Source organism: Panthera uncia (genome assembly GCF_023721935.1).
Source record: "Panthera uncia isolate 11264 chromosome A3 unlocalized genomic scaffold, Puncia_PCG_1.0 HiC_scaffold_11, whole genome shotgun sequence".
In the NCBI taxonomy this organism is placed as follows: Eukaryota; Metazoa; Chordata; class Mammalia; order Carnivora; family Felidae; genus Panthera; species Panthera uncia.
In genome coordinates this window covers 70,669,834-70,692,098 of record NW_026057578.1, presented here as the reverse complement: position 1 = coordinate 70,692,098, position 22,265 = coordinate 70,669,834, and the positions used below count along the sequence as shown (strand labels likewise).

Genomic DNA, 22,265 nt, shown 5'->3' with positions numbered 1-22,265 from the left:
TGGGGTATCAAGAACGATTGACCTTCGGTTCGCTAAGCAGTGGGTTCTTTTTCAGCCTCTGTAAGTCACCCTAACCTGTTGCGCATGTGCACTGGACTACAATACCCACAATCCCTTTATGGGATTTGTGGCTCAGAGGTTGGAACTGTGTGCTGTTTTCGAACGCATTCAAGGAGAAGCGGAAGGGCAGAGTCGCGCCTGGTGTCGCGGCCGGTGTGGTGTAGATAACGGGGAAGAGACCTACAGGCACCGCGGTTGTGTCACGTAGGAAGACATTTTGTTCTGCTTTGGAATTGGGTTTTTGTCCATTTAACAGCAGCCAGAGGAGCGCAAGTTGTGAATGCCGCATTTGATTTTACACCTAAGAAACTCACCTTTCTCATAAAAGCGGGAAGTTTACGAGAGAAGTTTTACGCCTGCGGAAGAGCTACTAGTGCTTCAGCTCATATCAATTTTACGCGCTAAACGACCTTATTTATCTTTAGCATTATCAGCAGCTCAGAAAAGGTTAGGCGAAGGTTTTTGCCTTATGTACAGGCTGTAGTAGCGGTATGTGGAACCTGAAATTGTGTACAGAATTTGGGTTCTGTGCATTCTGGGGAGAAGCTTTACAGCTTTCATGAGCTTCTCCAACAGGTGAAGATCCTAAAAAAATGTTAAGGTCTGCAGCCTAGCGCCACTGCTCCAAAATATTGTTTAGGAGGCGCACTCAGACTATCATGCTGTGTTTCTGTCTGTGAAAATAGAAGCCTTAGCAAATCCTTGTTTCTTGAGATTTTTTTTTTAATGTTTATTTTTTTGAGAGAGAAGAGCGAGCGTGTGGGAGAGCGGCAGAGAGAGAGAGAGAGGGAGACACAGAATCTGAAGCAGGTTCCATGCTGTCAGCACAGAGCTGGAAGCCGGGCTAGAACCCACAAACTGCGCTATCATGACCTTAGCTGAAGTCAGATGGTTCACCAGCTGAACCACCCAGTCACCCCTTTCTTGAGGATTTCTATTTCATCGTCCTTAGCTATATAAAAGAATACTAAGACACCCGGGTTCAGAGTATTATTTGAAGTGTTAAGAAACCAGCAAGAAACTGCTACAAAGAAAAACATTTTCAGAATAACCAGGCCTTAGGGTACCTGGGTGGCTCAGTAGGTTAAGCTTTTGATTTCAGCTCTGGTCTTGATCTCCAGGTTGGTGAGTTCCAGCCCCGCCTTTGGCTCTGTGCTGACTGCTCAGTCTGGAGGCTGCTTTGGATTCTGTGTCTCCCTTTCTCTCTGCCCCTCCCTCCCCTTCTCACAGTCTGTCTCTCTCTCTCTCTCTCTCTCTCTCTCTCGCAAAAAATAAACATTAAAAATTTTTTTATATAAAAACATTACAGAATAACCAGGTCTTTTTATATATTCTCCAAGATTAAGTGTCACATCGCTTGGGATGCATAAAATTTTGAAAAAAAGTATCTGACCATTCATATACTTGCCATGTGGATCCAAAAATTGACATTTTGCCACAATTAATTTATTTCTTTTTTCTCTATATATGCTTTTTAATCTAAAACATTTAAAGTAAGTTGCATTTGTTACTTTTCATTGCTATGTACTTAAAGAATAAGGACTTTCTCCTAATAACCATAATGCCATTTCTAAGGAAATTAGCAGAATTACATAATCAAATATCTATTACATACTCAGATTTCCTTGTCTTATAATTGCTTTCTGTAGCTGATACTAAATTTTTTTTTTTTTAATTCTTGAGAGAGAGAGAGAAAGAGAACATTAGCTAGGGAGAGGGGTGGGCGGAGGAAGAGAGAGAGAGAGAGAGAGAGAGAGAAAGAGAGAGAGAATCCCAACCTGGCTCCACACTCAGCACAGAGCCCCGACGAGGGGCTCAATCCTGCAACCCTGGGATCTAGACCTGAGCCGAAATCAGGAGTCAGACTCTCAACCGAGTGAGCCACCCAGACACCCCTGTAGCTGATATTTTGATATTTTTTTTCACCATCCAGGATCCAGTTGAGGTTTATACATCACTTTTGGTTGTTTGACTTTATGCTTTTGTTTAGTCAAGAGCATAGGAAAATTTCTGTAAAAGGAGATTTTACATACTGTTGATGCATGTGAACCAGTTGGTATTAAGGTTTGAGGGGAATGGTGATAGTACGTTTCTTTTGGCTTCTTCCCTTTAGAAGCTCAAAGATACTACCCAGTTCTGATATTTTTTCAGGTTATTTCCTGTTAATCTAGATCCATTAACAACATTTGTAATTATGAGGAAGGCCAGGTAGATTCGGAAAGGAATTCATACTTGTTTTCACTTGAATGCTATTCTTTAATGTCTTTGGAGGAGTATTCTTATGCATGTGCTTGTGTTTTTCCTACATAGAAAGAATTTTTTCTTGTATCAGATGAATATGCTTATAAATTGCCATAAATTGTGTGGTCTGTTCTTTTTTTGTGAAATTTGGATATAATGGCCTTAGCTGGAAGTTAGCATTGATGAGGGAGCATAAGGCTAGCTAAGGGCCAAGCACAAGCTAGCACCACCCCCCTGCCCCCAAATATGTGATATCCCTCAGGCACTCTTGGCTGCCCAAAAACAAAGGAAAAAAAAACAAATGGTTAACTGATAGAGATCACAGTCATACAGGACATGGGTCTCCATCAGTTTACAAATACCTTGGTACAATTACAAAAAGGGGGCAATTTTATCAATAGCCTGAAGTCCAGGAACTCCCTACTATCATAATGTTAATGCTTTGTTAGAGGGAAAAGCAATCTTAGTTTGACAATAGCTAGGCCTCCATGGATTTTGTGAGTCTTTAGAATATGAAAATCCCATTGGAAACTTCCCCTTGACTTTACTTCCCACACACAACTCCCAGGTATATAACCAGTCACTCTTCACAACCCCAGTGCAGCTCTTTCTGCCCACAGCTCTGTCCCTGTGTTTTAGTAAAATCACCTTTTTGCACTCAAGTTGTCTTCAAGAATTTTTTCTTGGCCGTCAGCTCTGAACCCCCACCATCACCACTAAACCTCATCAGCATGGTTCAACAAAATGTAGCCTGGCATTCAAGGTTCTCCATAGTTTGGCCTTCAGCTACCTCTGTGTGAGAAGTAAGTGAGATGATTCATTTTCAGAAATATCAAATAAAAGTTGGGCTGTTTAGTTAACAATAGGTTCACAACTTACTGGAATTATGTATGATTCCTCCCCCCACCCCGCCTCAAGGAGTCCCAAACCCTTAGACCCTTCACTTCCTGGTTCTTCCCTTTTACATTTCTGGGGCTTATTTTTACAGGCTTTGCAAAGAGTCCAAGCCAAAGAACTGAAGTCTCTGTGCCTCACCTAAAGGAATGTACATTTGTTCCAATCAGATTACTTTTTTTTTTTAAAAGGCTTGCTCTTTCTTTCTTTCTTTCTTTCTTTCTTATTTATTAAACAATTTAACATATACCATCGTGTGAATTTAAGGTGTACAATGTATTAGTTTGATACATTTCTATATTTTAATATGATTCTTGTTATAGTAGTATTTATCACATTATACAATTATAATACCATATTGTTGTCTGGATTCATTATACTGTTCATTAGATCTCTATGGCTAATTTACTATTCATTGCAAGTTTGTACCCTTAGGCAACATCAATTTTATTACCGACGCCCTCCCTGGAAACCACTATTTTATTCTGTTTTTTTCCAAATTTGGCTTTTTTAGATTCCACATAAAACTGGTATCATATAGTACTTGCCTTTCTCTTTCTGACTTATCTGACATTATTTCATAATGTGCTCAAGGTCTATCCATGTTGTCACAAGTGGCAAGATACCTTCCTTTTTTGTGGCTGAATGATATTCCATTGTATGTATTTACCACATCTTTTTTTTTTCAATTTATTTTTTTTAACTTACATCCAAGTTAGTTAGCATATAGTACAATAGTCAGATTACTTTTTGCCTTACTTGGGCATAGGTGACATCCAGGTAAGGCTATAACCTCTGTAGTACTCAGCCCATGAGGAATGATGGGAGGGACTTCACCTTAGGAGATAAATTGACTGCTGTAACTGCCCCAAGTGTGCCTGTCCATATTGCTCTTGCAAGGACATTGATCAAAGCCTCACTTCACTGTGCCCCCCGAGTCTCCGGGTCCCTCCTTTGATTGGGTCAGCAGGCATATTTCTCACATTTGGGGGCTTGCCCAGGATTCACCTCTACCCGTGGGGTCTAGGTCCTCCTGCGAGAGAGGAGACATCTCCCACCCCGGTTTGCGTGCCCTTTCCACGGACAGGCCCCTGGTCCCTGTAGAATCCATGGAGCTCAAGATTTTTGCATTCGGAGACAGAAGAAGTGACCCTGGGGAAAACAAAAAAGGCACCGCGGCAACCTGGTAACTCTGTGCACAGACCAAGGTAGGAAAATTGGACTATAAGTATTGCCTGGGGGATGGGAAATTGTGAGAGGCTGAGTGTGTGTGACTGAGACCTATTCTAGATATGAAGGGAATGTGGAGTCTAGATCTGTGGTTCAGTTCTCCCGCAAAGAAAACAGGTGGAGATGTACAAAGTTGGTTCTGGAGAGTACAGGAAACCTCCATTAAGGGGCCTTTGGTGCCCCCAGGGAAACTCAGGAGCAGGATCTAGCCTGGTCTAGGATGGGGAACAAAAATTCTAGGCCTAGGGGTAAGGGAAGAGAAACCCACAAAGAGGTGGGGTCTCTTCATATTCCCTCAGATAGTCTACTGTAGTACAGAGAGGATACAGGGAATAAGGACAAACATAAAATGATCAAATTCTGCTGCTTTGTTTGGACTAAAGACCCAGTTAAAGGGCCATCTGTTTTTTGGCTCAGAGGAGGACTGGGTCCATCAGGCCCTAGTCCATTATGCAAATGATAAAAGTTCTAGTACACTGGAGGAAAAGGATTATGCTGAGACTGAGGAAACATGGGATCTTCATCAGTCCCCAAGGACTCTCCTTGGAATGCCTTCTAACCCATTGGAATGAATTCATATTGCAAGGTTGAAAAAACAAACAAACTCATCTTTTGTAATACTGGCCTCAATACTCCTTAGGAGATGAGAAAAAAAAAAAAAAAAGGTCTATTAACGGGACACTAATGATTGTCTAAACCGGCCTCCTCTGGTTGCTGGTGGAGATGTATGTGGGGCATTCTCCCTCATTCATTTCCTGGGTTAATGACTATGATAATCAGAGCCAATTGTCTGTGGTTAGTCTATCTCAGGAGAGAGACTTTAAGGAATAATCCCAAGCAGCTGCTGAAACTCCTTCCTTTTGAGGAAATTCCCTGTCTTCTCAGGCCTGACATAGACTCCATATTTCCACTTTGGTGGGGAAAAAAACCCCGAACAAACATGGTACCTGCTCCTCTGTCCAAGCTGACAACCAGAATCATTCTCTGCCTTCTGCTAGCACCTGTCCTCTTCTGCCTTCCCCTTCCCCTCCTCCTGATTCTGCCCCACCTAAGGGTGAGGTCTGCATAACTGATTCTATATACTCCTTGGTGACTTCAGCATCATTGGCTCCTCCTCACACCCTCATTGTCAAGGAATGAAGAGCACCCACTTGAACCATCTACTTCAGATTCCCCCACTGGTGTCCCTGGTAAAAACCGACAATGGGGAGCAAGTGATTGACTTTTAAGTGGATGCAGTTGAAACATATTCAGCGTTTAAACTAATTTAAGTTTGTTGGTTTGAGATAGACATGTATTTAGAGTTATCAGCATTAAATATGAAACTTACTCTCCTGGCAAGGGTGTTCAGCCAGCTGAGTAAAAGTTTGCCAGAGTAGACCCTGATTAGGACAATAATGATCCTGGGGACAGGGTTAAGATGCAGGATTTAAGAGCTAATAATCAAAGGAATCAGGGAATCAGCTCCAAGATGTCAGAATGTTGGCAAGGCTTTTGAGATACTGCAAGAGAAGGAGGAAACCCCAGCTGTTTTCTTACAGAGGCTTAGAGGTCAAATGAAATATTCAGGCCTAGATCCAGAGAAACTAGTGGGGCAGAGTGTCCTGAAGATTAATTTTATCACTAGAAGTTGGCCTGATATTGCCAAAAAGTTACAGAAGATGGATGGATGCAATGAGAAGCAGAAGAACTGCTCAGGGAGGCACAAAAGATATTTGTAAAGAGGGATGAGGAGAGACAAAAACAGTTAAGATTATTGTGACTATTGTGGAGAAAATGATTGAGATGAAAGGGGGAAATGATTAGGAAAACAAAGGCAAGAGAAATGTAGCTTAAATAAATCTTATAGCTTGTAGTCCACTGATGGACACTTGAAACGTGCAGAGCTTGACCTGCAGAGCCTTAAGGAAGGCTGCCTTAATGTTATAGTTTTATTACCTAGGTTTACTAAAGGTCAAGTAAGCTTTTGTTATCTCTGTTGAAATTTGTTAGCAAAAAGAGGACTTAAAATGATGGCTAATTTTATCTCAAGTTTTCCTGGGTGGGTAATTGTTAAGATAGCTTTCAAAGTCTTTGATAGCCTGAAACTTTAAACTTTTGCTTGCACAATAAATGGGATTAAATTCACTGGATATTTAATGAGATAAAATGTTAAAGCCTTGATTACTAAACATAGGTTTGTGCATTTAACTTCTTTTTGTAGAGAAACTAAGGGTATTTGGGTCTGTTGGTAAGCATTCTTTGTGCTTAGTTGATTCATAAAATTGCCATCTAAAGAATTCTGATGTAATAGTTCACAATTGATAACTACTTTGTTTTCATTGGAGACTAAGGTTCTGCTAAATTCAGTTAAGATTGATGGAAATAAGGAAAGCAACTTTATATGTAAAAGTAGATATATAAAAAAATAAAAAAAACAGAAGCAATTTTTGTTGGAGGCAAAAGAAAATAATTTTGCCCTAAATGAGACTGGTTAGAGAGGAATGGCTTGGGACAAAATCTATATACAAAGGAAAGTTGTAGAAGGTTCTTGAAGGGAAATCTTTGGAAAGGAATATTGTGTGATCATGATGGACTAAGGTTAAAATAAATGGATTTTAAAAGTACACTGGTAGAAGATTAAAATTCTGCTTTACTCTCTGTTAAAAAGACAACATTTTCTTAGATTGTTGGTCTGCTTCTGATTAAGAGAAAAAAAAAGGAAAGGTCTTTTTTCTCCTTTGCCCAAAGAGATGGCAAGAACTATGATTTTAACCGAAAGGGAAGGACAGCACGCCCTTTTCAGTTGTTTTGCTCAAGACTTGGTTGAAATTGCTCCTCCTTTGATCCAAAGTCTGGGTAGATGGCTGCCAACCTCCAAAGGCTCCACTTTTAGAGGAATGGATGCCTGTAGAGGCATATGAGGGATGGATGACTATGATATATGAAAGGCTTTTACTGGGATACATGGGAGCCATTTTGCTACACTTAGCTCAGTATATGCTCACTTGTACTTGTTGCCCACTGTATTCAGGTCTTCCCCATAATGTGACAGGCATGTTTCCCCTACAAGAAGCTAGAGTGCTGGAAAGAGAAACACAAGGAGGCACTACCATGATAAGATTATAAGTAGTTTTTTCATTTTGAGATTTGAGACAGATAAAAGAATAGGTAACTTTTCTGATGATCCAGATAAGTGTATAGAGGTTTTTCAGAATATTAGGTATGTTTTTGAGTTGACCTGGAAAGATAAAATGCTTTTGTTGAATCAGACTCTTAATGAGACAGAGAAGTGTGGTGTTCTGGCCCCACCTGAGAGATATGAGGACAAGCAGCTTCTTAATTATCATGGGACTGGAGGTCCTATAGAGAACTCCCAGTTTCCTACTTGGGTTCAGGCAGTTGTACACCCCGAGATCCTAATTGGGACTATGATAATCCCATTGGGGGATGGTATCATTGCCACTTCGAAGCTTGTGTTTTGGAGAAAGTAAGGAGATCTAGAGTTAAACCCTTAAATTATGCTAAATTAGCCCCTGTTTTACAGACACAGGACAAGAGCCTGGTGGTCTTTCTGGAAAGGTTAAGGTTAAATATACAGCTGTCTCCCCCTGATACACCCTGAAGCTGAGACGATTCAAAAGACAAATTTGTCACTCCATGAGTAGCAGATACTCCAAGGGAGCTGCAAAAATTGGCTCTTGGCCTGGAAGGAACCCTGGAGGAGCTCTTATGAGCTGCCAATTAGGTACATTACAGTCAAGATTAAGAGAATAAGGAACGGGAAAGGAGATGTAAAAAAAAAAAAAAAAAAAAAAATCTAAGGCTTTACTATGTCAGACCAGACTTCCCAAGGTCCTGGCACCAAGTGCTGTTTATGTGGCTGTTCAGGGCACTGGAAATGAGAATGTCCTCAGAGGAGACAAAGTCAAAACCCTGTAAGCCATACCCTTTGTGTGGAGACAATCACTGGAAAATCTGAATGCCCTCATGGACCTCAACATTCGAGAGCTCAGATAACCAGTGTCCCTGAAAGGAACGGATGGGTCCTGGGGCTCTTCATGGTGACTCCCCTGAATCATCTGTCTATTGGAAACCCAGGGCCTTGGGTAACTCTAGAAATATAAGGAAATCTGGTTGATTTCCTTCTTGACACTGGATCTTTCCACTCCCAGCCAACTATCCAAACGCAGAGTAACAATTCAAGAAAACTTATGACTAAATTTTTCTTTCAGCCACTGGAGTGCATATGGGGAGACTTTTTCCCCCCACATTTTTTGATAATGCCATAGAGCCCTACTCCCTTGCTAGAAAGAGACATTATGACTGAATTAGGGACTATAGTGCTACTAGCTCTAGAGGGGGTAAACAATTTCCTAAATTTATAGTAATCTGGATATAGAAGATCAATCTTTCTTTGAGGTAAAATTAATTATGCCTCATGGAGTTGTTCCTATGGAAACTGGATGGCCAAAGGAAGATTTGAGAATTGAGAACCAAAAATTAGTTCAAATATTTAATTATTCTAAACAACAATATCACAAGATTGAAATAAATATGGAAGAGGAAGGAAAAGCTATGGTTAAATTAAAAAAAAAAAAGAAAATGACCAGACAGGTTAGGGATCTTGTGGATGACTACGGTTGCATCTTTACTTTCCATGGTGTGACCTCCTCCCTAGGAGACATTGCATTTGGAATATTAATGCTTGTTGGTCTAATACTCTTTTAAAATTTTTTTTCTTTTTGTATGTTATTTGTAGAAGCTTTGCATATGCCAGAAAAATAAGAAAATTTTGCTAGCCCAGATGTCCCAAATACCCTCCCATTATTTTGGACCTCAGGATTGAGCTCTGAACCTGCCCTGACTGCTGTACTCCTGTCATTGCCCCCTTTCAGCAGGAAGCAGTTGTTGTCCCAATTCCTAATGGCAGTTAGGAGTCAGGTGTTCAAAGAGGGGAATATGATAGGAAAAGATGGGATTAATAGGCAAAGAGGGAAAGGTTAGGACCTGAGGTCCCTGGGTTGAAAACAAAAGCAAAACATATTTTAGAACAATGCTGGGAGGCCGACCACAGCAGACCCCCTCAGGCTTAAGATTGCTCTTAAAAAAAAAACAAATGTCCCTGCCTTGTGCCCAAATTAACCTTTAAATGAAAATGGAATCAACTTAGAAGAGGAGGGATTGTGAGAATTGAGTGAGATGATTCATTTTCAGAAATATCAAATTAAATCTGTGCTGTCTAGTTAACAATAGGTTAATAACCTATTGGAAATAGGTACTAACCACCCCCCTCCCCTTCGACCACCCTGTGGAGTGTCAAACTCTTAAATACTTCACTTCCTGGTTCTTCTTCCCCTCTCCATTTTGTGGTCTTATTTTTGAGGGCTTTGCAATGAGCACTTGCCAAAGAACTGAAGTCTCTGTGCCTTACCTAAAGGAATGTACATTTGTTCCAGTCAGACTACCTTTTGCCTTACATGGGCATAGACGACACCCAGGTAAGGCTGTAACCTCTGTAGTACTCAGCCAATGAGGAATCGGGGGAGGGACTTCAGGCTAAGAGATAAATTGCCTGCTGTAACTGTCCCAACTGTGCCTGCCCATCAGACACTCCTTCTTGCAAGAAAGTTGATTAAAGCCTTGCTTCACTGTCCCTGAGTCTCTGCTTCCCTACTTTGATTGGGTCAGTGGGCATATTTCTCACACTCCATAAGCTCATTTTCCTCCTATTCTTTGCTTACCTAGTCCTCTTTCCAAAGTGAACTGTTTGCCTTATTTACTGTGTCTTACTCACCTTTTTTGTTCATTTACATAATCGTGTCTTTCATTCCCTTGAAGAATGCTCTTCAGATCCTTCTTGTACTTTGGGACCCAGCTCACATCCCTAATAAGTTTCTCCCTTCTTTGACCACCCGAGGCTCTTTATCTGTACTTCTCTTAGAGCACTTACTTCCTTCTATTTTGAATCACATGTATTTATCATTTCTCTGAGACTTTACATATATCTGTGTTATCTTTATATCTTCCATATTATTGATCAGCTAGTTGGTTCCCAGTAGGTAACCGTCAACTGCATAATTAAATGTTCTGTAGTAAATAGATCTCACTTTCCTAGGAGCGGATCAGTTGATCTAATTAAATTAATCCATAGCTAATGCTAGCTCTTTGGCTCACCATAGAGTCAAGTTCTGCAGTTATAGCTTTATATTTAAATGTGACCATGGATAAATTTAAATTTCCTACAGGAAATGCTCTGCTTTCTTTTTAACTTCTCTTTTTAAACTGTCATTTTCTGGATAAATAATTTAGAATGTAGTTCTAGAAAGTTTTCTACCTGCATTGGACTAGACATGTTGGCATGTCCTGAACCATCTCCTAAGATCACTAAAGAAACTAAGGAAGGCTGGGATAGAAGTTTTACTGAGAGGGACTGCCCCTTGCGAGATAACTCTTCCCCTGAGAATCCTGAACCTTAGCCTTATAGTGGGATTAACCAGAAACTGTCTTTGTGAGTGTCATATACTGACAACTATACTGGACATTGACTCCAGGGGAAGGTGGAATGAACTTTGGAGGGAGATGATGAGGAAAAGGTCACTAATGCTGTGAAGAACTTTATGGACTTATGTAGGAAAGCTCGACTCTCTTGTTCGTTTCAGTATATTCTGTAAGTAGGACTGTTTCATCAAAGAAAGAGAATATGAATGTTCAGCCCCTTTTGGAAAGGACCAGCAGAAAAACTACAATTATTACTTATCTTTGTTCCTTTCAATAAATCTCCTTCATTCCTTTTTTGGGTTTAGCTTTTTCCTGGAGAAGGCTACAGACTGGAGAGGGCTACAAATTCTTGAGGCTAAGCATTTTTAGTTAAATGGCCATCTCTACGTAATAGAGTACATATTTGGGGTTAACTGGAGGTGTTTTAGCTCCCTCATCTATAGAATTGCAGTGAATGCATTTTGGTGGGGTATGAACAGGAGCAGAAGCCTGCAGGAAGGAGATGCTCAGACATTTCCAGAGAAGGAATGATAGAACACTTAAAACTCCCTTGATTTCTTTAATAAGAACATTCTAGGGAATCCTAATTTCCCAGAGACGCTTCCTGCTCTAGACTCTAGCAGAAGATGTGGCATGACAGGTCTCTTTCTCCACCTCAGGCTTTTCCTCTGCAGTCCTGTGAGAGTTGCAGGACAGGCCTGCTTCGATCTGCTAATCTCTAGGAGTACAGTGTTGTTTTATTGTCTATAGTGTTTTCTTTCTGCCTTGTTTTATAGACTGGTCAAAGGAATGGATTTTACAGAGGCTTACTCTGACACATGCTCCACGGTTGGACTTGCTGCCAGGGAAGGCAATGTTAAAGTCTTAAGAAAACTGCTCAGAAAGGGACGTAGCGTTGATGTTGCTGATAACAGGGGATGGATGCCAATTCATGAAGCAGCTTATCACAACTCTGTAGAATGTTTACGGATGTTAATTCATGCAGGTAAAGTACATTCAAGGTATGGGAGCTGGGCCTACAAGCTGGATTAATAAACCATAAAAAAGGTAATATGTGACTTATCAACCATGGTATTTGTTTTCCTTTTCTATGACCATAAAAAAACTGCCTATGCATTATTAAGAATGGTGAGATTGCCACCATTGCCTGTATGGTGTTCCAGCTGGACATCTATAAATGTTGTCCCTTGTATGTAACTTGCTGTGCCTGGCCCATTTTTATTGTTTGAGCTAGATGATATGGCAAGAATAGTCTGCTCTTTTAAGGATTTGGTAGTTACTAGTCATGTTTATTCTTTCTTCCTTTTCCAAACAGAAGGAGCAATGTTACTGAAATTGAGGGTGTTTGTGCTTTGGTTGAGTTAGTCTTTTTTTTTTTTTTTTTTTTTTTTTTAATTTTTTTCAGTTTCCTTAATTTGGGGAATCTTTACAAGTACTTTAACTGCCCCCCCCCCCCTCCCCCCGCCCCGAGTTCACACTAGAAAACAGGATAGACAAAGTCCCTGACTTTATGATGCTTATATTCCTGTCAGGGGAGACAGACTATACTTAAATAATTAAACAAGATAATTTCAAAACATAAAAGCGTTGTAGAGAGAATAAAACAGGGTAATGGGACAGAGAGTAACTATGTGCTACTGCACATCTCTTTCCAACTCTGTGTTGAATTGACTTCATGCTTGTAACCTGAGATCAGCCAAGTGGGAATATTTACATGGGAGAAATCAACCAGTGCTATGAACCAAAGCTTTAAATTTGGGTTTTTTTTTCCCCCCTGAGAGCCAGTGACACATTTGCCAGCTCACTACTGAGAGTAGGACTCAGTAAGAGACTAAATGAGAGATTCTGATAGGAGATGATGGGTAGGGTCGAGGAGATAATGGTGATTGAGCACTGCTTTGTAACGGTCATTATACTAGATGCTTGATGTACATTTTTTTTTTAAGTCCATTTATTTTGAGAGAGACAGCATGAGTAGGGGAGGGGCAGAGAGAGAGAGAGAATCCCAAGCAGGCTCTGCACTGCCAGCACAGCCCGTGTGGAGCTTGAACCCACGAAGCTGAGAGATCAGGACCTGAGCCCAAAACTGATAGTTGCATGCTTAACTGACTGAGCCACCCAGGTGTCCCTACATTATTTACTACATATAGAACTGCTCTTTTTTTTAAGTTTATTTATTTGTTTTGAGAGAGAGACAGAGCAAGAATATGAGTGGGGGAAGGGGAGAGGGAGAGCGAGAGAGAAAATCCCAAGCATGCTCCAAGCCGTCAGTGCACAGCCCAATGTGGGGCTCAATCTCACGAAATGTGAGATCATGACCTGAGCTGAAATTAAGATTCCGATGCTTAACTGACAACCACCAGCCAGCCCCCTTCTCTCCTTTTTCCTCTTCCCTTATGCTCATCTGTTTTGTTTCTTAAAATCCATATATGAGTGAAATCATATGGTATTTGTTTAGCTTTGACTGGCCTATTTTACTTAGCATAATATACTCTAGCTCCATCCATGTCGTTGCAAACGGCAAGATTTCATTCTTTTTGATGGCTGAGTAATTTTCCGGGGTGCGTGTGTGTGTGTGTGTGTGTGTGTGTGTGTGTGTGTGTGTGTATACATATACGTATATTCTTTCATTTTCAATGACTTCTTTTTTAGGCGTGATGTTTTTGGAGCTTAAGATAGCCACACATAGCTATGTGACTAGTTGATATAAATGGCCAAATAAAATTATCTCACTGTATTTTTATTAGAGTTCACTATTATGAAGTAAACTTTGGATAAAACTAGTTTACCAGAATTAGGAAGTAGAGTGTGCAGAGACTAGGAAGCAGCTATATGACTTATTTTAGGAGGTCGAAACAGTTTTGGTTGCTGTCTGCCATGAATTCGGTTGTTCTCTATAGTTGGAACTAATGTCCAAAATTCTATCAGATTTGATTATTTGATTCACTAAAAACTAGAATGGGACAGAAAAGCTATAGGTCACTTTAAATAAAAGTGTTTTATAAGGGGCTCCTGGGTGGCTCAGTCCAGTAAGCCTCTGACTTCAGCTCAGGTCATGATCTCCAGCTTTGTGAGTTCCAGCCCTGCGTTGGGCTCTGAGCTGACAGCTGGGAGCCTGGAACCTGCTTTGGATTCTGTGCTCCCTCTCTCTCTCTGCCCCTTCCCCACTCATGCTGTGTCTGTCTCTCTCAATATTTCTTATGACCCATTCCTCCTCTTGTAAATTAAAGTCCATACTTTATTCAGATCCCCTGCCTTTTAAAAAAGATTACAATGTAAACTTACCTGGAAGATTCAAGTTCAGGAACATTGATCAGTGACGAATGGTAGCTGACTACTTAGCTAGCATATGGCTAAGTGTGATGATGAAGAGCGTATGTTTTTAGTCTTGAGAAGTGAAGTGAGGTCTCTTCTGCTTATTGGTGACAGTGACATCTTTATATCTGTACCAGTTAACTTAGTATTATGGGTTAATCTTAAAAGTTTCCAAAACAAGTTTGACATTTTTGTTTTTCTTTATACTTTGCTGTACCTGTGTTTTATTTAATTCATAATTCTGGTCTTTTATAGCTTCGCTGGTACATGTAAAAGTGTCTTTTATTACATAATTTCTGTCTCCTTGAACTTCCTCTAATATTGGTGAACTGCCAGAGATTCATAAACATACCTTTTATGGACACCTGGATGGTTCCGTTGGTTAAGGGACTGCCGATTCTTGATTTCAGCTCAAGTCATGATTTCATGGTTCGTGAGATAGAGCCCTGCGTGGAGCTTGGCGCTGGCAGCACGGAGCCTGCTTGGGATTCTCTCTCTCTCTCTCTCTCTCTCTCTCTCTGTCTCTCTGCTTCTCCCCTGCTCTCTCTCCCTCTCCCAAAATAAATAACCTTCAAAAAACCTATACCTTTTATTAGTGTACTAAAGTATGAAAGTACTGGGGCACCTGGGTGGCTCAGTCGGTTGGGCGGCCGACTTCGGCTCAGGTCATGATCTCACGGTCTGTGAGTTCGAGCCCCACGTCGGGCTCTGGGCTGACAGCTCAGAGCCTGGACCCTGTTTCAGATTCTGTGTCTCCCTCTCTCTGACCCTCCCCCGTTCATGCTCTGTCTCTCTCTGTCTCAGAAATAAATAAAACGTTAAAAAAAAAATTAAAAAAAAAAATAAAGTATGAAAGTACTTAAGCCTACACAAAAAGAATGGAAGCATCTTAGATGCTTAGAAAGGTTTTGCTTTACTGTCGCTTCAGTTTAGATCCAGAATATAGCCTAAAAATTAGAGATGATCTCATTCAAGTTGGAGAAGACCATTCAAATGCAGCATGGATTAGTTAGAAATTTAATGTGTGTATGTATTTTTTTCACTTTAACTTTTTTTTTTTTTTTAATGTTTACTTATATTTGAGAGAGAGAAAGAGACAGAGGGCAAGTGGGGGAAGGACAGAGAGAGAGAGGGAGACACGGAATCTGAAGCAGGCTCCAGGCTCTGAGCTGTCGGCACAGAGCCCGACGTGGGGCCCGAGCTCAACAAGCCATGAGATCTGACCTGAGCCAAAGTCTGACGCTTAACCGACTGAGTGACCCAGGCGCCCCTTTCATTTTTAACTTTCTGTGTGAAGTGTTAATACACATAACAAATTTGCTTGTCTTCTTTGCTTTTTGGAAGTTCATTTAATAGATGTTGAGATTTCATGAATCTTTACATCTTGGAGGACAATAATGATCTTCAGTGGAAATTATACATGCCATTCAGTAGTAAACCATTTACTGACTAAAGATCACTTAAAATCTTATAATTAACTGTAGCATATCACCAACAAATATTTTTATTTGGCAAATATGAGCTAATTCATAGTACTTTTTATTGGTTAAAAAAATATTACGCTGTCATATTGGGCATGATAATAGATGCTGAAGATCATTAGATAAATAGGCACCATAGCATAGTGATTAAGAGTTGTGTTCAGATGGACCTGGGCTCTGCTGACCTCACTACTTTATCCTGGCGGGATAAAAGGACAGGTCTTTTAACTTCTTGGTTCTTCAGTTTGTTTATCTGTAAGATTAGAAACATTCCATCATTCCAACTCAGGCCAGAAACTGGGCCATCCTTAATTACTTCCTTTTTCTTATATCCCTCACCCAGTCAGCACATCTTTATGTGTGTGTGTGTGTGTACACATCCACAAATTCACATCACTCTTACTGCCTCACAACCTCTAAGACCTTGGTCTGAGTCACATATCTCTTTTGCCTGGATTGCTCTAATAGCATCCTAACCTCAGTTTCTGCTCTTACTTCTTCCTCATCCTACCATAATCTAGTCTTAGTGTATCAAAGACTAATGTCTGTCTCTTCTGTTCAGAATTCTGCAATAGCTCCCAATTTCACTCTGAGTAAAAGAACTGTTTCATGGTATTTAATAGTATAGATGTAATATATTTAATAATTCTCCTATTGATGGGTTCTTATAAGTGGTGCTTCAGTTAACATCCTTATATTGTAACTTTGTGACATGGGTGTATATTTCTATAGAATGGAGTTTTAGAAGTCAAAGTGCTGGTGCAAGAAATATGCAAAGTTAAAATATTGATAGACACGGCTAAATTATCCATAATATTAATCAGAACTTTTTCAGTAATGAATGAAAGAAATAATTCAAACTAGTTTACACAAAGAACGGAAATATATTGTTATGAGCACCAGGTGTTGTATGTAAGTATTGAATCACTGTATTGGACACCTGAAATGGATATTACATTGTATGTTAACTAACTGGAATTTAAATAGAAATTAAAAAAACTTCAAAAACAAATAAGGGACATATAGTGCTTATGTAAATGTTAAGTCTGAGTGGTAGGTCCCTTCAGGCATTGCCAGATGCTCCTATTCAAAATGATGTCATCAGGACTCTGGGTCTTTCTTTCTCTTATGTCTGTATTTCTCTATGTTCATTTCATTCTCATGTAGCCTTTCTCTTTGGAAGTTCTAGGCAAACTTTGTCTTTAAAGAAGTCTGTGTATTCTGGACATTAATCCTTTGCTGTTACATGTGGTTCAGTTATTTCATATATTTTCTCCTAGTCTTAATTTTTTATAGTGTCTCATGTCTTTGTAATGCCTTCAAACCTCTTCCTTTCCACTGACTTTTTCCCTTCATCTTATATGCATGATGAAATCTCTTAAAGGGTTGTCTGAAAGTTTTGCCCATGGTGAAAATGTTTGTCGTGGAAATTATCTTATGCCCAACCTTTTCTTAGAATTGCTAAGTAAAGCATAATGATTGTGCAAAGTACTTGACTTTCTCAGCTACCTGAAAGGGACATTCATCACTCTTTGTGATTGGCACATCTTAAATTTGTTTGGCCATCATCAAATTGTGGCTCAGTTGTTGAGATAAGGTTCTGATCTTAATATTTAACCTATGTTAATGAATATTTAACGCTTATTAAAACCATGTGTTTTTGCTTTCTTTCTTAGAAAACAAAAGTGTACCATTTCTCACTTAAACAAGTAAGCAAGTTTACTATTTATTTATAAGTAAAAATACACTTTGTGTTAGGAATCATAGGGTTGTAGTATCATTGCTAGAATGTTAAAGTCAACTCTTGTTATTGCTGCCCAGGTGTCAGCTGGCTGGCATTGGTCCAGCTGACATGGCCCCAATCCTCAAGGTGCAGCCAAGAAAGAACTCACAAGTTGTCATTACAGAACCGAAGTGCCCATTATGGGTTTACCCATTATGAAGTCTTGAATGCCTTTACATTTAAATTTTCAGTAAGTAGAATAGAAGCAGAGACTGCTTTGCCCTCCAGTGAGAAATAAGTAGAGGTTAAGGCATTAAAAACAGTATTATGAGCCATTTTCCCAAGAATCCTTATAAAAGAAAGGATGAGAATGAGAGGATGGTTGTTGGTATTCCAGTACCAGATAGGTAAGGTCCCCTTGGTCCCTGGATACCAATTAAGGAGGGCAGTTTATCATTGAAACTTCCAAAACCAATTTATATTGGATCCTGAAAACTTTCTGAAAATGGTGTTTTGGAGACTTAATTTGTAACAACTGTGACAGTACATAAATTTTGTAATTCTGTTGAACCCCTTTGAGGGTTCAGGCCAGCTGTTTTATCCTTGTTTTACTGTTAAGGAAACTGCTGCAGAGAGTTTGAGTAATTTACCCAAAGAGTAATCCAATAGAGAACTGGTGGAGCCAGGATTACAGCCTAAATCTTCTAACTCCAAATCCACTGCATTTGCTCCACCATGTAAGTTTCTTGGTCCAGTGGTTTTAGAGATAAACTATTCAAATGTATCTATCTATTTTTTTTCTATAGGTGAAATCTTTTAAGATTTCAATTTAGTAGTTAACTGACTTCACTATTTTTCATCCTGCATGAGAAGGGCCTTTTCTTTTCTTTACTTCATAGATAATTGCACAGGAGTATTTTTTTCCCTTTCATAATAAGATGGGTGTGTGTGCAAATCACGAATGGTGGCCCTCAAATCATTCAGGTGGGAATTAAGCTCCCTTCCTTGGAGGCGGGGGGGGGGGGGGGGGAGTATTTACATAGATTATTGGATTTATCTGATACTTAGAATATTGCTTATTTCCCATTTATTTATTCAATCATTTATATCTGCCTGGACTCGTGTATATTTATTTTATACATTGGGTTATAATCCAATAGGATATTTATTTTGTTGCTCAAATTGTTCTAGGTTTTGTCATTGAGTGCTCTTTCAGATCGGCTCTTGTGTTTCTTTGGCATGTCCCATGTTTTGTTTTTTTTGTTTTTTGTTTTTTTTTTTAATTTTTTTTTTTCAACATTTATTTATTTTTGGGACAGAGAGAGACAGAGCATGAACGGGGGAGGGGCAGAGAGAGAGGGAGACACAGAATCGGAAACAGGCTCCAGGCTCTGAGCCATCAGCCCAGAGCCTGACGCGGAGCTCGAACTCACGGAGTGCGAGATCGTGACCTGGCTGAAGTCGGACGCCCAACCGACTGCGCCACCCAGGCACCCCCCATGTTTTGTTTTTTGAGCACTTTTTTACTTTCTTTACCTAGAAGATGGTCCAGGCTCATTTTGTATATTCTGTGTGCCCATCCTAGAATCAGCCATTTTCTTAGGAGCCCTGGTTCCTTTTATTGGAGAATAGTTCTCAAAACCAACATTTAGGCACTGATTGTGCTTGTTGCTACTGGTGTGTCACTGCTTTTAAGCCTTTTCAGCAGACAGAGCTAGGAAACAGATTTATTATAACCCATGTGTATACACATACCTATAAGCATTTCAATATCCATCCATTTGTATTCTGTATTAAAGCTAAATATGAGTTCATGCTAATGTCTGGATTCTAATCCAGTACCGTTTGGTTCATTCTAGCCTTCCTCCTTTGCTTATCTGTAACCTCCCTTTTCAATAGTGAGAAAGCTGTCGCTATCTACCATTACTTTGTTTATTTGAGCTTATTGTACATAGATAGTGGTTTCAGAATTGTTCATCTTTCCCCCTATGATAAACAACTTTACCAACTAGACTACAGTGTATATATACACTTCCTTTTGTCTTTAGCCTTACAGTTAGTTTCTGGTCATAAAACCATTTTCTAAAGTATCATCCATTTGTAATCCAATTAGACACTTTTCTCACAGTTTCCATTCTATCCTGAGATTCCCTGACTGCACCCACCTGGTTGGTTTTTTTTTTTTTTTCATTGCATACATTAAGTAAGTGTCACTCTTTGTGTTATACAGTTTTTTAAATGGCTATGATTAAGTCGTATCTCTCTTCTTTCTCAGTGGAAGAGAACATCCTTCCTTCTTTCCAAAACAAATTCCTCAGTATATCTAATGCAAGACTGGCCTAGGTCGGCTTCTTTTCAGCCATCATCTCTTAGTCTCATTTTGCTTCTGTGGCTCTTCCTCCTCTCCCTGATGGGCACCCTCCTCTCTGCCTTTGTATTATCACCACGTTGTTTTACTTATTCTAACTTTAAGACCTGGTTTAGTGTATGCAGTAAGTCTAGTCTCCTCTTAGTACTTGCTTTCTTTATTTTTCTAACTTTGTTATTCTTACCTGTCCTCTCCATCTCTATCAACTTTAGTCACTTTATCAAGTATAATAAAAGCAACCAACCAAACCACAACAGGTCTTCTCACATTTTGATTAGAATTATAATAAATTTATTAATTATTTTGAGAGGAATGCACATCTTTATAATATTGAGATTTCCCATTTAGAAGCTGTTTGTGTTTTGGCACCTGGATGGCTCAGTTGGTTAAGTGACTGACTTTGGCTCAGGTCATGATCTCCCAGTTGGTAGGTTCCAGCTATGCTGACAGCTCAGAGCCTGGGGACTGCTTCAGATTCTGTGTCTCCCTGTCTGTCTGCACCTCTCCGGCTCGCCCTCTGTCCCTCTCTCTTAAAAAAAAAAAAAAGAATAAAAAACGTTAAAAAAAAAAAAAAAAGATTTAGAAGCTGTCTGTGTGGGGCACCTAGGTGGCTTAGTTGTTAAGCATCTGACTCTTGATTTTGGCTCAGTCATGATATCATGGTTCGTGGGATCAAGCCCCACATCAGGTTCTGTGCTGACAGCGTGGAGCCTGCTTGAGATTTATCTCTCTCTTCCTCTCTGCACCCCTCCTACCCCTGCTCACAGTCTCTCTCTCAAAATAAATAAATAAATAAATACTTAAAAAATAGAAGCTGTCTGTGTATCTATATATGTGTATGTGTTCCTAGTTTTTCTCTTAACTTCATAGTTTTGTGGATATCTGAATAAAGGTCAGTTTCTGACTAATCTGGGAAACACTGTTTTTGTGATATGAGCTTTAAAAATATAACTGCTCTATTTTGCAGTTTAATTGTGCATCTGTAAAGTTTGAGACTTGTAAACATTTTTTTAATTTTAAAAATTTATTTACGGTTTATTTTTGAGAGAGCAAGAGAGAGAGTGTGGGGCGGGGACAGAGAGAGGGGGACAGAGGATCAGAAGCGGGCTCTGTGCTGTCAGCACAGAATCTGATGAGGGGCCTGAACTCACGAACTGTGAGATCATGACCTGGGCTGAAACCCAAGAATCAGATGCTTAACTGACTGAGCCACCCAGGTGCCCCAGAGTCACTTTCTAAAGTCACTTCATGTAACTTCAGTAGTTCATTTTGCTTTGGAATTACACAAAAATTAACGTAGCCATTATTTACGTAATTTTAATGTTACTAGAACCTTGAGATTTTCATAACAGATAAACCTCAGAAACCTTAAAGTAGAAGTTGTATGCCACTGTTTGATTTCTTTGGAGTACATTTTATTATTTTAGAAATACAATCCTGAGTACTTCACTGTAGTCTTAAGTTAGAAAAGGAGTATTTTAAATTTTTTTTAACGTTTATTTATTTTTGAGACAGAGAGAGACAGAGCATGAATGGGGGAGGGTCAGAGAGAGAGGGAGACACAGAATCTGAAGCAGGCTCCAGGCTCTGAGCTGTCAACCCAGAGCCCGACGCGGGGCTCGAACTCACAGACCGCGAGATCGTGACCTGAGCTGAAGTTGGACGCTTAACTGACTGAGCCACCCAGGCACCCCAGAAAAGGAGTATTTTAAACTACCCTCATTTTATTAGTTGAATACAAGAAAGTAATGCTTGACATGAGACCATTCCTCTCATGGAAACTCAGAAATTAAAAAAAAAAATCAAATTGAGTATTATTTTAGTAAATCCTGCTTAAGCAAATCTTTGGTGCTGCATCCTCTTCAGATCTTCTTTTGTGTTATTTTTCAACTCCTGCTACTCCCCTTCCCTGCCCACCAAAAATTAGAGAATAGAAGATGAGTTTGTGGACAGAATTTGTGTGTAAGGAATACCAGGGAGCTGTTCACACTGTGACCCTTGTAGAACTTTTTCTTGATTTTCTAGAGAGTTTTAAAGTGAGACCTCCCGTTTATAATTACAATTTAATATTTCATTAAATTCTTCTTGGAATCTTTGCTTTTTAATCACAAGAAATAGTGGTACCTTGCATTTGACTTTCTTAATTTTATGTTTACATAGATTCATCTGAAAACTACATTAAGACAAAGACATTTGAGGGCTTTTGTGCCTTACATCTTGCTGCAAGTCAAGGACATTGGAAGATTGTACACATTCTTTTAGAAGCTGGGGCAGATCCTAATGCAACTACTTCAGAGGAAACCACACCGCTGTTTTTAGGTGAAGTATGCTATTTTTGGTACAGATGCAGTTTTTGCTTTTTGTTTTGGCGCTTAATCCCCGCGCGCCCCAGACCCCCCCGCCCAAGCTGTTGTGCTTACAGTATGTTCTTTGGCAAACATTATACTGCCACCTCTTTCATTCTGAAACCAAA

The 22,265-nt window shown here is 39.7% G+C and overlaps 1 protein-coding gene across 3 annotated transcripts in view; it reads left to right on the top strand.

Annotated features, from left to right (window-relative positions):
* The window catches only part of ASB3 (ankyrin repeat and SOCS box containing 3), a 116,334-nt gene that overhangs the window by 24,681 nt on the left and 69,388 nt on the right, over positions 1-22,265 (top strand). The window contains exons 1-3 of one of the 3 annotated variants that reach the window (XM_049651465.1): positions 15-3,104; positions 4,223-11,890; positions 21,953-22,111. In XM_049651465.1, the coding sequence (XP_049507422.1) occupies positions 11,695-11,890; positions 21,953-22,111 (355 nt within the window). In that variant the 5' untranslated portion in view covers positions 15-3,104; positions 4,223-11,694. Of the gene's footprint in view, positions 1-14; positions 11,891-21,952; positions 22,112-22,265 lie in introns of those variants that run through there. The other 2 variants (XM_049651466.1, XM_049651467.1) reach the window with 2 other exon arrangements.